Source organism: Pagrus pagrus, assembly GCF_965226575.1.
Source record: "Pagrus pagrus genome assembly, chromosome: 1".
In the NCBI taxonomy this organism is placed as follows: domain Eukaryota; kingdom Metazoa; phylum Chordata; class Actinopteri; order Spariformes; family Sparidae; genus Pagrus; species Pagrus pagrus.
The window spans coordinates 36,145,273-36,160,739 of record NC_140185.1 but is presented as its reverse complement, the minus strand read 5'-3'; the positions used below and the strand labels follow the sequence as shown (position 1 = coordinate 36,160,739).

The following is a 15,467-nucleotide window of genomic DNA, read 5'->3' as shown; positions in this document are numbered from 1 at the left end:
TGCTCAGGCTGTAAAAGTATTTTCATCGTTGGTGAAACGTTGAGTTTTCACACATTATGTTCTTTGTGTTTTTGTGCAGAACTCCAGCAGTGTGGCTTTACTCCACAAGCATCTGCAGCTGCTGCTGCCTCACGCCACAGATATCTTCTCCCGTTCAGCCACTTTGATTAAAGAGAGTTCCTGGAATGGCAGCATACGAGAGAAGCTACAAGGTAGAGAGGATCAATGAATCTCTGTTGCTATCCTGACCTGTTGACCCTCTTATCCTCCCCGTTTACTGGCCTTTTCACATTTTCCCTAATTCTTCTAACACACTGAAGTATAAACTACATAAAAAAAGAATAAAGATATAATCATGGTTCTAAATTTTAATATTAGACTATAGGATGGTTTATTCAGGGTAACGACAATTAAAGAAGTATCTTTTCACTTTGCTTATATGCTTTTACAGAAGACATGACTCCCAATAACCTGAAGAGATTTTTCCTCAAAACACTGATCATGTCTCTGTCATCTCCAGATGTGATCTATGTGTCAGCGGCAGGCAGCATGCTGTGCCAGATAATCAACTCCTTACTGCTGCTGCCGGTGTCGGTGGCGAGGCCTCTGCTGAGCCACCTGCTGGACCTGCTGCCTCCTCTGGACCGCCTCAACAGACTGCTGCCTGCTGCCTCTCCTCTGGAGGACCAGGAGCTGCAGTGGCCTCTTCACGGTGAGAATGAAACAAGAAGCTACACAAACATCAGATCATCAGATTACGTACTGCACAGTCCTAATTTAGGGCTTAGTTGTTGCTTTTTCCAAAATACCAAATCCAAATACTTATTTTCCGATTCAAATTGATCTTCCTGTGAGTGCTCCAAAATCGTCTCATAGTGCAAAATTAACACCCACCAAGTGCCGAAAGTGGGTACATTTTCCATTTGGTGAGTAAATCTCTGAAGGCTTTCTGCCACACCAGTGATTAAATGCTTGTACCAAAAAATCATGTAATTAAAAGCTGTGCTGAGTCTCTACGGTGTTTTGGCATCGTGCTTTTGACAGAGACTTCATAGTGCATTCAAGTGCACTTCAATCTGTACTCGAATGGCCACGAAGGTTGATTACATGTGGAAATTGTTCTATTTTTTTCTTATTTCCTTTGTTGAGAAACATTGCCTTAAATCTGTTACTTTCTTGTTCTTTCACAACAGCATTTTTGATAATTAGATGCTGAAATTGAGTGAATGTCTTTCACAGGCAGATTTGAACCACAAATGAAACTATTTAACTCTGAATGTGTCTGTCCAAGTCTAATTATATTACTAGCGATCGCTATAGAAAACTTAGTTACAACACAGTAATGTATTTGGTTTCTGTTCATTTTGTTATGTTCATTTGGATGTTGAGTCTGACTTTATTCCTTATTAAGTCAGACTTCTTACGATGCTGTCTGTGGTGAACAGATGTGAAACATTTGAATGCCACGCACTGTAAACCTAAAGAGATCATATTCTGCTTTTTGTGTTTTTGCCTTTTCTTTATTGTGTTCTGAAGCATTTTTGTGCATGTTAAAGTTCTGCAAAGTGAAAAAGCCCAAAGTCCACGCCAAAGGGAGTCACTCTCTCCCACAGTAAACACTCCTGCGCTGCCAGAAACGCCTGGTTTGGAGTCGAGCCTTTACTTCCATAACTTATTTTAGTCACATTGTAACAGGCGTTATATAAATATATATTTATTTATATATTATAAGATATACTGCAGCCATGCTTACCAGCTGTAGCGGCGTTGTTTTGGATCAATTATAACATCCCTGGGTCACACTACCTTGCTCGGCATGACCCGCCCTACTCTGCCTCTGATTGGCTACATCCCGCTCGTTAAGTAATACACATGTTTAACTCGCACTAAAGATTGAACAGAGGCGTGATGTCACACTCCGTAGCTAAAACGGAGCGTTCAGGATACAATGTGAAAAGGGATGCTGCAGTGATGCACCATATGAGAAAAATAATGTGTATGACCCCTTTAATACAGACTGTACCGAGCCAGCTCAGCTTCAAACCCTCCTGACTGTTAACAGTAGTCAATGTGCATTAAAGCTAGCTTGTTGTGTATGTCTCACTGGCTCTACTCAAAGATTTAGTATCTTGATTTCATCATTTGCACATTTGTCCTCAAGACATTTTCATGTCTGAGCCCTTGAAGGCATAAATATAATTTAGATTCATTTTTAATGTTTTCCTTCATGGCTGTAACTCTGTGTACAGGTAAGGGCTCACACTCAGGCTGTTAAATGTGTCCCAAGTGATATGTCCATTGCAACATTTTCCCTGTACAAAGAATTATAGAGCTCTCAATATCTTATTGATGCTTTTGGGAAACCTTAATGTTTCTGGCCAGTTGGATTTATTCTGACCTTCTTCCACCCAACTCTCCAGGTACATCTGACTTTGCTGAGCCAGCCTCGGGGATGTCCCTGCCGCCGCCAGCGCTGTCCTGGGTGTGGCTCGTGGATCTGGAGCGGACAGTGGCCCTGCTGGTTGGCCGCTGCCTTGGTGGGATGTTGCAGGGAGCTCCCACCTCGCTGGAGGAACAGGACACTGCGTACTGGCTCAAAACGCCGCTTTTCAGCAACGGCTTGGAAATGGAAATCCCGCAGCTGGGTAGGGAGCGGACAGATTCTACTGTGATTGGAGTTTTTATAACTGTTGTTATTTAGATCCCGGCAGGACATCTTGAACTTTGTTGGACTGTCTCATCAATGTCTAGTCCATCTATTCCATCATCCATTTGTCATTTCCACTGTGACTTGTTGAGCTGATGAATGCTTGTTCACTCTCCTCAGACACCTGCATCAGCTCATTGTTGGAGGCAGCACTGTCTGGTAATGAAGAGCAGAAACCCTTTGACTGCACGCTGCGTCCTGACTTGAGCGTCATGGTGGATTTGGCTCTGGGCACCTCTAAAGAACCTGCCAACAGCCTCTGGATCAACATGCAGGACTATGCCATCAGCAAAGGTCTGCCTTTAGTCCCGACGTCTAATCAATTCTGTTGTCTCTTACAGGTGACAGTGTCCTGACTGCACTGTTTATTCTGTTGCAGACTGGGACAATGCATCTCTCAGTAATGAGTCCCTGTTGGACACTGTGTCCAGGTTTGTGCTGGCAGCCTTACTGAAGCACACGGGACTGCTGGGCCAAGGCTGTGGAGAGGGCAGGTACTGTAACGGGATGTATGATGTGTCAGTTTAAAGGTTTCCACACTGTAAGCATCACATGTCACGAGTGTATCTGTATTTTCCCATCAGGTACCAACCATCAAAGTCCCTTGCTGAGGTCTATCGCAGTGTTTATAAGGTACGAAACCGCCTGCTGGCCTGTAAGAACATGGATTTCATCCAGACGAGATCTTCTTCGCGTGAGAGGAGGGTAAGTAAACAACCTTTAAATCACATCTCCAATCATTCAGTAAATTGCATTTGGTTTCTTAAACTGCTTTTCAAGGTTTTCTGTACTAATTGGATGGTTTATTCATGAAACTAAAGATTTCAGACAATCAGGACTCTCTGGACATGGACCCTCAGGAGCACTCGTTCACACGCACCATCGATGAAGAGGCAGAGCTGGAAGAGAGAGCCGACCGTGAGAGAGAGGAGGGTCATCAGGAGCAGGACGATGAAGAGGAGGACAGGGAGCACGAAGTCATGACGGCTGGAAGTGAGTACACCCGCCTGGAGTTGTACGTTTATATGCTTTCAGTGTGCTAAGCAGTAGTAACAGTAGGTATATTTGATGAATTAGTTTTTATCCTGCTGGCTACCATTCATTCACCTCCCTGCAATATGAAAAAAAGAAAAAAGGATTTGCTCTGCTCTCTATCCTGCTTGTTGTTGGTTCTGATCGTGGTCAGTCAGGGTTCTAATCACATGTTGTGTCAGGAGTTTTAATGGTTTGGTTTATTCAATAACATACACACAGTTTAATTCTAAATACAGTGGTAATCATAACTGTTTTTGATTTGACAAAGCGTTGCAGCTACGTAACCAAATTATCTACATGACTCTTACTGTAATAAGAAGTTGATTTTATGCAGTTCTGGGAAGCTAAAGTAGCCAAACGAATGTGAGGGAGTTCGCCAGCTAGCTTCATAGAAAGAAAGGTGTTTCAAACACATAATCTGTCGTGATTGGTTAGTGTAACTTGCTCAGTGTGGCCCCTGACATACAGTAATGAGAGGACCATCACACTAGCTGTTTTTCCATCTAATTATCAGATGACTTTGAAGCAAACTTCTCAAAACAATAAAAGAAATAATGTTGTTTCCATCAACGCGTTTGGAGCGAATAAACGAGGCTACGCAAAGTGCAGTTTCAGTAGAAGATGGTGGTTCAGCCTACATTGTTAAAGAAGTTGAAGTAGTAGTTGAAGAAGTAGAGGTCACAAACCATCTTTGAATGTCGGAATGAATGAGAATGAGAGTCTTATGGGGACACAGCTCTTCTTTGTCATCTACTGCTTCTTCTTCTTCTTCGCCTTTGTCTTCTTTGTCTTTATCGTCTTCGTCTTTTTCTTCTTCCTCTTCCTCTTCTCTCAGAACTTAAACAGGTGATCAGTCATATGTGGTAAATGTTCACTACGTCTGCACTTACCCCAAAAAAGTGTTTCCGTCTTCCACAAGCACATAAACCGCAGAAACCACCTCAAGCGAGTGTAATTTCCATCAAACATTTCTAATGTGATACTTCAAAATGCACATAAAATACACTGATGGAAACACAGGAGGACACATTGATAAAAATACAGTAGATGCATTAAAGATGCTGGTTAATAATTATACAATATAATTTTTAGAAAATTAATTTTGAAAAGCTGCGTTTGCATGAGCTTGGTAAACTTAGTACCTTGTGGCTGCTGCTTGTCCTCTAACCCAGCATCTTGTGTGTGTGTTTGATTCGTGTGTGTGTCTGTGCGTTTGCACAACACAGAAATCTTTCAATGTTTCCTCTCAGCGCGGGAGGTAGCTCGCAGTCGGGACAGAGAGCGGGCCAGCAGTAGCACGGGACTGGGCTCCGGTTCCGTCTCCAGGAGCGGAGGTGGTGGAGGCGGAGAGGACGACACCATCCTGTCTCAGGAGGGGAGGAGGGGCAGTACGGGTCTACCAGAGGGCCAGGACCTGTACACAGCGGCCTGTAACTCAGTGATCCACCGCTGTGCCCTGCTGCTGCTGGGAGTGAGCCCTGTACTGGGCGAGCTGACCAAACAGAACCAGGAGGAGGGTCAGACCCAGTCAGCCACAGGAACACAGGAGTGTCTGAGCTTCATGACCAGGTCAGAGCACTGCACACCTCCGTACAGTCTGATAAAACAACGTTTAAAACAATATGTACTGACAGATTAAGACGGAAGAACAACTTGTTTGTTTTCAGTGTAACCTCGTCCACAGGCAAAGTATTAAAGGATGGTTTCACATTTTTAGAAATGTATCTTAAACACTCATGTTTCCTATATGAATGTTTAACTTCGCTTCACTTCCAGACACTTAACGTGTGTGCACAGAGGCGATCAGCTGACTGCTATCGGAGGTGTTGGGTTAATTTTCTTTTCAGAGATCCTTTATTGATTTGTCTGAGAAGACTCGGCACAGATTTGAGAAACTGAACTTGAACTGGCAAAAGCCACCAGGATAAAGTCAGCTGTTGTTGTAAAGTACACATATCTTTTAAGAATATGAAAATGGAAATGACAGTTGTCAGGGCATTAAACCAATGATCTGTTGGTCTTTTCTAATCCAGATGTGAGAGTTTAACAATGGCAGAGCCGTCAGTGCTGAAAAAAATGTGTGAGTCGAAAAGTTAGAAAAATCCAGTGTGTGCTTTGAGAAGTTTTTCACCAGACAGTTTTTGCTGAGCTGCAGTCGAAGAGGAGATTGTTTTCAAAAAAGACTTACTTTGGAAGATACCCATTTAATTCTGCAAACTCGGACTGCATTTTTGCACTGAACAATGACGATGGACTGAGTCCCAGATCTTTAACACTGGAGTCACTTTGAGAAGGAATGTCTTTGCAGAGGAGAATCATTACAGCACCCAAAATCTTCTTTCTGTGTGCATACTTTATGGGCAAGTGTGTTGACTGTTGTTTTTACGAGACACTTGAAACCTATTGTTTAGTATGTGAGCTTGAACATAATGGACAAAAACAGACTAATTGGCCAACAAGGCTTAATCCAATTGGAAAGTTTAATAGTACCTCTGTCTCAGCCAGCACTGGCTCAGGATACAATAGCCACTAAAATTAGATTAAAATCTGCAGATACTGCCAAAAAATGTGTTTGTTTGTATGTCCACAAATCCGTGGGGAGGCATCTTCTTCTTCTTCTTCTTGGCTATTGTGATAATGATGGTAATAAAACTAAAACTACACTGTAAACCTTCGTATTGGTGTATAGTTATATCAGTTACTGAGCCGTGTCCACCCAGAGGCAGCCGCAGGAAGGTGTGTCTCTCTCTTTCTGTCAGGATTTGCTGATGCAGACTTCTGCAGATCACCTGGAAATTCTTAACCTACTTTTCACTTGTTTCAACAAGTTTGATCTGAACGTTTACCTTCGGTGTATTTATACTCCACATTCCCCCTGGAGCACTTTGAGGCGACTGTTACACTGGGCTGAATAATATCTGTCATAGGGAACATGTTGCTCAACCCTTTTTTTGTACCAGACACTGTATTTAGAGCCCTGTGTGGCTGGCAAGGAGTGATTTGATGCTTTATGGCTTTATGTTATTTTTGTGGTTAAAATCGTTTTTATTTTTTATATCTTGTTTAGTTCAGTTGTATTAGAACAAAAATTCTGCCGATCCATTTTCAAAGTCTGATCTGAATCGTTTTCTCTGTGTTTATAAATTAACAACAGGTGAGAAAAAAGGTTTTTCTAAGTTCCTTCATTTATTTTCAATCTGTGAAATGGGTGGGAGGGAAATGTTTTGCCAAGTGTAAGAAAAAACAGGATCATTTCTCTACATTTTTTTCTTTTGTGAAAACAATCTGACTTACCGTACCTCCCGTCTACCGGATGTAGACTGTTGGTATAAAGCTGGTCATGGGGCACGTTTCCCCCGTCCTTCCACTGTCTGCGTATACTTTTTTCAAAATCCCCAACGCTACAAAAAACAACTACAATGACCTCCGAGCTATTGACCTAAACACTGAAACTGGCAAATTGCTCCAACCCTAACCTGTTCGCAAACAGCATGAACGTTAACAAGCTTGTAGCTGTTGCCTTTTCTTTTGCAGGGATTTAACCATTTTAACACCAGAGCTCATCTTCCCACTTGCAAGTTTCCCCCGACACTGTTTTTGCAGGGGCACCATCACTGCATCCTGGGTTGAGTGCTGCCAAAGATGATTGCAATTGTTTTAAAGTCATGGAAACGAGCCAGACTGTTTTTTGTCCCTCTACCAGAATGAGAGTTGGTGCAGCCAGGCCTTTCTCCAGCGCTAACAGAGCGCTCTGGAGGTCTGGCTATGCGAGTTTGTAGTTTTTGTAGTACTCAATTCAGCCACAAGAGGCTGGAGTGCACAACTGTCATGTCTTTGTTTTAGCTAGGAAAGTTTTACGATTGGCGCTAATCTGCTGCTGTACAATAATATCTATCATCTTACATGAGTATTACAAAAACACTTGTGTGTGTGTGTGTGTTTTTGTAATACTCAATACTCAGAAAACTATTTATAACAGACTTAGAAAATGGATCACATGAAATGTTTGCCTCTCCGGTCTCCTGTAGGTGTTGCAGTAACATGGATGATTAATTTCTTTCTGTGATGTGTTCGTAGGAGTGAGAGTCTGAGTGCAGAGAGCCGCTCAGTGCAGAGCAGCCCGAGCTACCGACTGATGAAGTCCAGGAGCGAGTCTGACCTCTCCCAGCCCGAGTCAGACGAAGAGGGCTACACTCTGGTAGATCACACTCTCTTATGCACATACATCTCATCTCACTACATGAGCATTTCTGTGTTTATGAGCTGCAGACCAAGAGATGAGCTGTGTAGTTTAAAAAGCCTCACCAGACTTTGTTTTCGTTTTCAGAGTGGAAGGAGAAACGTTGACCTGGACTTGGCGTTCTCTCACAAAAAGCGAGGTAAAGATCCTCCGTTCAAAGATCTGTGTAATGTTGCGAGTAAGGATGATCCAGGTTTTTTAGTGTCGTCAATCATGAGTTACTCTTGTCTCTCTGTCTTTTGATTCTCGTGTGGATAGTTTATTTGCTTCTTTTGGGGCAGTTGAGCCCCAAGCACAAGAGGAGCTCCAAGCAAGTAAACGATGGCATGTTTCTTCCTCTTGTTAGCTCATACCTCCATGACTGCGATGCCTCATTCATCTCTCATGATGAGGGCCTTGTTTTGAGCTTCACCTCGAGACACTTCATATTCTACACTATGTGAAAGACGGCAAAAAGAAATAAAGAGCACACAGATCTGCCCGTTGTACAAATAACAGCTCATTCTTCTGTTGGAATGTTTGTTCTTTTGTACAGTGACGGCTCATTCCTCGTGAAGAGGTTTCATGGAGATACCAGTCGCACTTTTAACGAAATCATCAGCCCAACACCTTAACTTAAAGGGACAGTTCACCTCCAGATCAAAATGACATATTTTTAATTATTTCCATTTATCCATCTAGATGGTTTTATGTGTGAGTTGCCGGGTTTAAGAGAGCTGAGTGCCTTCTACTTCCATTATATCGGAGAGAAGACAGACATCACTGCGGCTCATATCTCTAAAACTCGACAACTCGGAGCTAAACTATCTAGATGGATAAACAGCACTACAGGTAAAAGGAAAATATGTATTTTTGATTTGGGGGTGAACTGTCTCTTTAAGTGCTTTCAGTTGATATATGGAAACTTTAGCTCTGGTTACCATCTCACTTCTCAACTGCAGCATTTGTTCCTCAGTGGGTTTTGAATCCCAGCGTGCCCATTATAGATGAATCCATAATGGCTGTGCCCGCATGAAGAATCAGCATTTGGCCATTTGATGAACTCTTATGGAGTAATAATGCATTGCACCGCATAGATCTTAAGTGCTTCAAAGCAACATGGTCCATCCATCCAAAGAGTTATCTGGTGCATTTATGCATCTGAAGGCTCCTCTGCCTCTCCTCCTGTCTGCAGGTTTACTCCACAGCTCCCCAGACTCCCTGGCCGAGTCCTGGTTCAGGGCTAAACTGAGCCGCCAGCGGAGCTACAGCTCGGCTCACTCCTACGAAGAATCGGATCTGGACCTGAGCCGCTCGCTGGGCATCCATGCTCTCATCGACAACATGGTCAGCTTCATCAGCGGTGATGTGGGCCTGGCTCCAGCCTTCAAGGAGCCAGAAGAAAGTATGTCCACCAGCCCGCAGGCGACTATCCTGGCCATGGAACAGCAGCAGAGCCGGGCAGAGGTGAGGGGCTTTGTTACACTAAGTGAGGCACCAAACACTAACTTAAAATTTATTTTGACAGCAGACACCAGGGAAAATAGTGATTTTGTGTTGTATAATAACTTGTAGTGCTTCTTATGTTTTTACTTCACATGAGGAATTTCAGGCTTCAGTAGAGAATATTATGTAACATCTGTTCAGAAGAGCACCGCGTAAAGGATGAGGCAGAGACGTTCTTTAGTTTTCTTGTTGTAAAAAAATCCCATGACAACATGCATTAATCCGTCTCTTGGTACTTTTTGGACTTTTCTGTCCTGTCTGTGGCTCTCAGCCACAAGACTTTTAATTCCCCCTGAAGACGTAAATATTTCCCAAATAAGTATATGCAAGTATATACTTATTATCTTTAAAAAAAAAAAGTTAAAATAATTCCCTAAAACAGCTGCTCCATGTAACTTCTATCAAACGTTTCTCAGACAGGAGGACATCTTGCATTTGTTTGAGGATATTTTAGGACTGAATATTTACTGCAGCAGGACGTTGTGTGTGGGAATGAGTGAAAATAAACTACAGTGTGTTTACATTCATTGGTCTTTTCTTGGGATTTGTTGCCAGCAGAATACTGAATATTATCCTTCAAACCAAAACTATGTAGTGGTCCAACAAATGAGGTTGATTTTCTGAAAATAGCAACTTCTTACTGATAAAACTACCACCAAGAAATCTGGAAAAAATGCAGTCCAAGATCTCTTCATGACGCTGTTTTGATATTTCATGTCCAGCTGCGGTTGGAGGCACTCCACCAGATTGTGGTGTTGATCTCTGGCATGGAGGAGAAGGGCAGCCAGCCCGGGAACGCAGATCGATCCTGCGGCGCCTTCCAGTCCTCCTCCCTGCTCACCTCTGTCAGGCTGCAGTTCCTGGCTGGTTGTTTTGGCCTCGGTACAGTCGGCACCGGAGGGCTGAAAAGGGAGAGTGTGCAGCTCCATCACTATCAGGTATGAGGCTGGTCAAATACTTCCATCTGTGGGTTTTGGTGATTAATAATGAAGAGTAATATCTACTCAGCCCCATGCAGGAGGAAAATCGGGCTCAGTATCCACAAATCATTTCTGGAGCTTCACAGCAAAACAGTGTTGCATCATTCTCCTAAACAACTGAAGTAGCTGGAGACTTGTTTTAAAACATAATTAACAACTGAACAAAAACCTAAAATGGCTCCTCTGGTGTAATCCAAGCCGCTAGAAGCAGAAGTTTTTTACATCCTTTTTTTCTTCACTGTAGCAGCTGAGCTAAAAGCGTCAGCGTACATCCCGTCTGAGGTCGATGTACAAGTTTGCTGATGGTGTAAATTACGTCTTTGCAAATCCATTCGGTCTCTCAGAGCTTCCAGAGACTTGGATTACACCGGACGAACTGTATGGAGCCATTTTGTTTCTCCTTTGCTTTTTTACTATTTAAAACAAGTCCGCCCAGCTTCAGTCTACTTCAGTTGTTTTGGAGAATGCTGCGACTCTGTTGGAGCACTGCGAAGCTCCAGGAAGTTTCCATGGACTCTGAAACTTCACCCGACTTTCCATCAGCATGGGGGGTGGGGCATAATGACTGAATTTTTAGTTTTGTGTGAACTGTTGCTTTAGCTTACAAGCGCATACTTTTATTTTGGCAGGATGGTGTCAAAGCAGCTAAGAGGAGCATCCAGATGGAAATCCAGACAGCTGTTCATAAGATCTACCAGCAGCTGTCTGTCACACTGGAGAGGGCACTGCAGGCAAACAAGCACCACATAGGTAATAATTTACTCATTCTCAATCTTTAAGTAGGCAATTTATGAGAAGCTGAGATCTGTTCTCACTCGTTCTGTCAAAGTGGTTCATGAGTCTGACCAGAGGGCAACGTTCAGAACAGGTTGAACTTGCTGCAGTGACCTGAAAACACAGAGACCTGAGAGCGGTCGGTCTCAGAGGAGTTTTGCTGACACCCTGCCTGATGCCTTTAACTCTTTTCTTGTTCCTTGTCCATCCTAGAAGCCCAGCAGCGCCTCCTACTGGTGACTGTGTTTGCACTGAGTGTTCGCTACCAGCCAGTGGACGTCTCCTTGGCCATCTCCAGTGGACTCCTCAATGTCCTGTCTCAGCTCTGCGGGACAGAGACCATGCTGGGCCAGCCGCTGCAGCTGCTGCAGAAACCTGGAGTGTCCCAGCTCAGCACCGCCCTCAAGGTGGCCTCCACACGCCTGCTGCAGATACTGGCCATCAGCACTGGGTAAGGGCTCAAGGAGGGGAAAAAAAACATCAGTGAGCATCATCCAATACAAAAAAAGATGCCATCAACAGCTGTGTCTCTTCTTGGATTTGCAGGACGTATGCAGACAAGTTAAGTCCCAAAGTTGTCCAATCACTGCTGGACCTGCTGTGCAGTCAGCTGAAGAACCTGCTGTCTCAGGCCGGAGTTAGTCTCCTCTCTGCTGGAAGTGACCAAGAAGACAACAAAAATGAGGACAGTGCCGACTCTGAAAAGAAAGACTTCAGAGGTGATAAAGGAGTTTTCGTTTGTTACCCTTTAACGAAGAGGACGTCATGTTGTCTTGCATGTTCAATAATACCTGCAGTACACTGTATCAGTGACCATTAGTGTATTCATGTGAACTGTTTCTTACGTGACCTTACACATTTTCCAACAATGATAACAGCTGAATGATAAATATAAATGAGACTTAATGATTAGAAGTTAAATAGGAATATTTTGTTTGTTTTTTAAAAATAAAAAAATTCTCTGGTATCAGCAGTATTAACTGTACCTACAGTGAAAGTGGTTTAAGTTTTGTATCCCATGAAATATAATGCATCCTGTATTTGTGTTTTTCAGCTTTGATCCGTAAGCAGCACACTGCTGAGCTTCACCTCGGAGACTTCCTCGTCTTCCTCAGGAGGGTGGTGTCCTCCAAGGCCATCCAGTCCAAGATGGCCTCCCCAAAATGGACCGAAGTGCTGCTCAACATTGCTGCACAGAAATGCTGCTCAGGTAAATTACAACACGGATAAATGTGTGTTGATTTATCTCATGAGAACACAGCTGAGACATGAACTCTCTGTGGTTGTTATTCGTAGGAGTCCCTCTGGTGGGAAACCTGAGGACTCGGCTCCTGGCTCTTCATGTGTTGGAGGCTGTCCTGCCTGCCTGTGAGGCCAATATGGAGGATGACCAGATGACACAGGTAAACCACTGACTTTGCTTTGTAAAAGTCCTTTATTACAGACCGTTGTCAGTCAGTGAGCTAATATAAATATCATTTGTTCTCTTCCAGGTCGTGGAGCGGCTCTTCTCCCTGTTGTCTGACTGCATGTGGGAAGCTCCCATTGCTCAGGCCAAACACTCAATCCAGATTAAAGAGAAAGTTCAGGAGCTCAAACTACAGGTGTGCAACCAACCAATCAATCATATGCCTGTTCTGTCCTTAATTATCATGATGTGTTTGAGTGACTGACAGTCTCTTCAATCCACAGGGAGAGGCAGAGGAGGAGGACGAGAACCTTCCCATCCAGGAAGTGTCCTTTGACCCAGAGAAGGCTCAGTGTTGTGTGGTGGAAAATGGCCAGGGGCTGACGCATGGCAGTGGGGGTAAAGGCTATGGCCTGGCCTCCACTGGTATCTCCTCTGGATGCTACCAGTGGAAGGTGCGGTAGTTCACTGTGAAGTCTATTACAGGCTGTTGTAGTTTGAGTTGTAGTAACTTTAAACTCTTAGAGGGTTAGCTGAATGTACAAATTGGGCTTTTTTGTTGTCTGTCTGTTTGATTGATTTTGTTCCCTTTGCAGTTTTACATCGTGAAGGAGAACCGAGGCAACGAGGGGACATGTGTCGGCGTTTCACGGTGGCCTGTGCACGACTTCAACCACCGCACCACGTCAGATATGTGGCTGTACAGAGCGTACAGCGGAAACCTTTATCACAACGGGGAGCAAACGCTGACGCTCAGCAGCTTCACTCAGGGAGACTTCATCACCTGTGTCCTAGACATGGAGGCCAGAACCATCTCGTTCGGCAAGAACGGAGAGGTGAGAGACTGAGCTGAAGATCTGTAGCAATTGTAGCAAGCTTTACTTTAGTCTTCAGATGAAAAGACTGGGGTTATATTCATGCAACAGGTTATTATGTTTGTATACATATTCTGTTTCTATATTTTTTTAAGAAAAGACAGATACACATACCTATCTATGGCACGTTATCACTAAACAACCACAAGACTGAGAAGAGTTTGAGGCTGAGGCAAATTCTGAGTCAAAACACCCAGTGAAATTGTGAAAAGTAGCCCGAGTCTAAACATGATGAGGCGAGGCCGAGTCGAAAGACCCACAAGATCAAGATTACTTGGCTGAAAAACCAACCATCGAGGCTGAGACATGTCTGAGTAAAAAAAAAAACAACATTTATAAAATTCTATATACATTTTAGAAAGTAAACTTCAAAATCCATTGAAGAAACGGTATCAAAAAAATGTAACGTATTACCTCAGCGTCCTGTTTCTATCCTTAACCTCTCACTTGTGATTCATCAGGAGCCAAAGTTAGCCTTCGAGGACGTTGACGCCACCGAGCTGTATCCCTGTGTGATGTTCTACAGCAGTAACCCTGGAGAGAAGGTAAGAGAACGGAAATGTTCACCTGTCTGAGAAAAAGACCTATTATTATTATTATTATTATTATTATTATTATTGTTATTACCTGTTTGCTTGCTTGTTTATCCTTCTTTAACTAAACAATCATTTTAAAAAAAGAGGAGGGTCTTAAATAAATCCATTTTCATTTTGACCTTTTGATGTCCCTGAGGGATCGCTAGGAGACATACTTTAGGGTCAGGGTTTAATTTTATATCCAAGAAAAGTTGTATTTCCTTGTTAACATCCTTCTCTAGATTTGGACAGACAGCAAGGTCTCCTGGAAATTACTTTAATCACTAGAAATCATGGAAATTACTGCGTTCAGTTCCTCTTCCCACCTTTTTTAATTTTCCAATCCTTACTCTAAAGATCGTGTTGCAACCATCTGTGTTAATGTAGAAAAACCCTCTACACTAGTACTGCTGTGATAATAAGCAATGTGACTATTTTTGAATTTTTCCAGGTTAAGATCTGTGACATGCAGATGAGGGGAACACCTCGAGACCTCCTCCCTGGCGACCCAGTCTGCAGCCCCATGGCCACAGTCCTGGCCGAAGCCACCACACAGCTGATCCGCATCTTACATCGCACTGACCACTGGACTCATCGTATCAACAAGACCATGATCGAGCGACTCCACAAGATCAAACCTTGCTTCAGAGAGTCAGCAAGTGCGTCCGGCGGCGGAGGTCAGAGGCTGAAAAAGAGTCGCTCGGTGCAGAGCCGGGAGGAGCACGATGCCCAGAGAGAGAGCCAAGAAACTCCCACGAGGACGGAGGAGGAGAGGGGACGCCACGGACGGCAGCATGGCCTCGGGGAGCTGTCGGAGCACCTCCTGAGGACGCTCTGTACCGAGGTGTGGCCGGTCCTGGCGATCATCGGGGGGGCTGATGCAGGCCTACGTGTCGGTGGGCGATGTGTGCACAAGCAGACAGGGAGGCATGCTACTCTGCTGGGCGTGGTGAAGGAGGGCAGCACCTCCGCGAAGGTGCAGTGGGACGAGGCCGAGATCACCATCAGGTACTGAGTGAAAAGTTTTCTGTGGCACCTTTTTGTCACCGTTTTTTAACATTTTTCGTTGTGTATGTTGCTATATTTGTTATTGACTGGTATCCTTTATAGGTATACCAAACTGTCAGCTAGTTATATAAAGGGGTGTCGTGATTCTCACATTACGGTTAGATTCAAGATTGAACAAGAGTTTAGTGATTCAACAATAATTAACACAAGACATAAATTGAGTTTCGTTTTTCAGATCTGTCCAGAGTGAACCCTCTTCCCAAACAGATCAATAAAGGATTTTTGAAAAAGAAACTAAATATATCAGACACTGTGAGAGTTTCCTCCGGCACCAGTCAATTGATCGTCTTCAGATAAATGTCTGGGAGTGCAGCTGCAGA

General features: G+C 43.7%; 1 protein-coding gene across 14 annotated transcripts in view; it reads left to right on the top strand.

The window, feature by feature from the left end:
* Positions 1-15,467, top strand: part of herc1 (HECT and RLD domain containing E3 ubiquitin protein ligase family member 1) — a 61,499-nt gene that overhangs the window by 18,433 nt on the left and 27,599 nt on the right. For 13 of the 14 annotated variants that reach the window (XM_084361813.1, XM_084361806.1, XM_084361815.1 and 10 more), the window contains exons 16-37: positions 80-212; positions 521-712; positions 2,421-2,645; positions 2,828-3,001; positions 3,087-3,201; positions 3,292-3,412; positions 3,529-3,700; positions 4,969-5,311; positions 7,820-7,940; positions 8,070-8,121; positions 9,157-9,428; positions 10,190-10,405; positions 11,077-11,197; positions 11,435-11,672; positions 11,768-11,940; positions 12,276-12,431; positions 12,518-12,624; positions 12,715-12,825; positions 12,914-13,084; positions 13,226-13,465; positions 13,966-14,049; positions 14,531-15,087. In XM_084361813.1, the coding sequence (XP_084217939.1) occupies positions 80-212; positions 521-712; positions 2,421-2,645; positions 2,828-3,001; positions 3,087-3,201; positions 3,292-3,412; positions 3,529-3,700; positions 4,969-5,311; positions 7,820-7,940; positions 8,070-8,121; positions 9,157-9,428; positions 10,190-10,405; positions 11,077-11,197; positions 11,435-11,672; positions 11,768-11,940; positions 12,276-12,431; positions 12,518-12,624; positions 12,715-12,825; positions 12,914-13,084; positions 13,226-13,465; positions 13,966-14,049; positions 14,531-15,087 (4,094 nt within the window). The remainder of the gene's footprint in view (positions 1-79; positions 213-520; positions 713-2,420; positions 2,646-2,827; positions 3,002-3,086; positions 3,202-3,291; positions 3,413-3,528; positions 3,701-4,968; positions 5,312-7,819; positions 7,941-8,069; positions 8,122-9,156; positions 9,429-10,189; positions 10,406-11,076; positions 11,198-11,434; positions 11,673-11,767; positions 11,941-12,275; positions 12,432-12,517; positions 12,625-12,714; positions 12,826-12,913; positions 13,085-13,225; positions 13,466-13,965; positions 14,050-14,530; positions 15,088-15,467) is intronic. The other variant, XM_084361814.1, reaches the window with a different exon arrangement.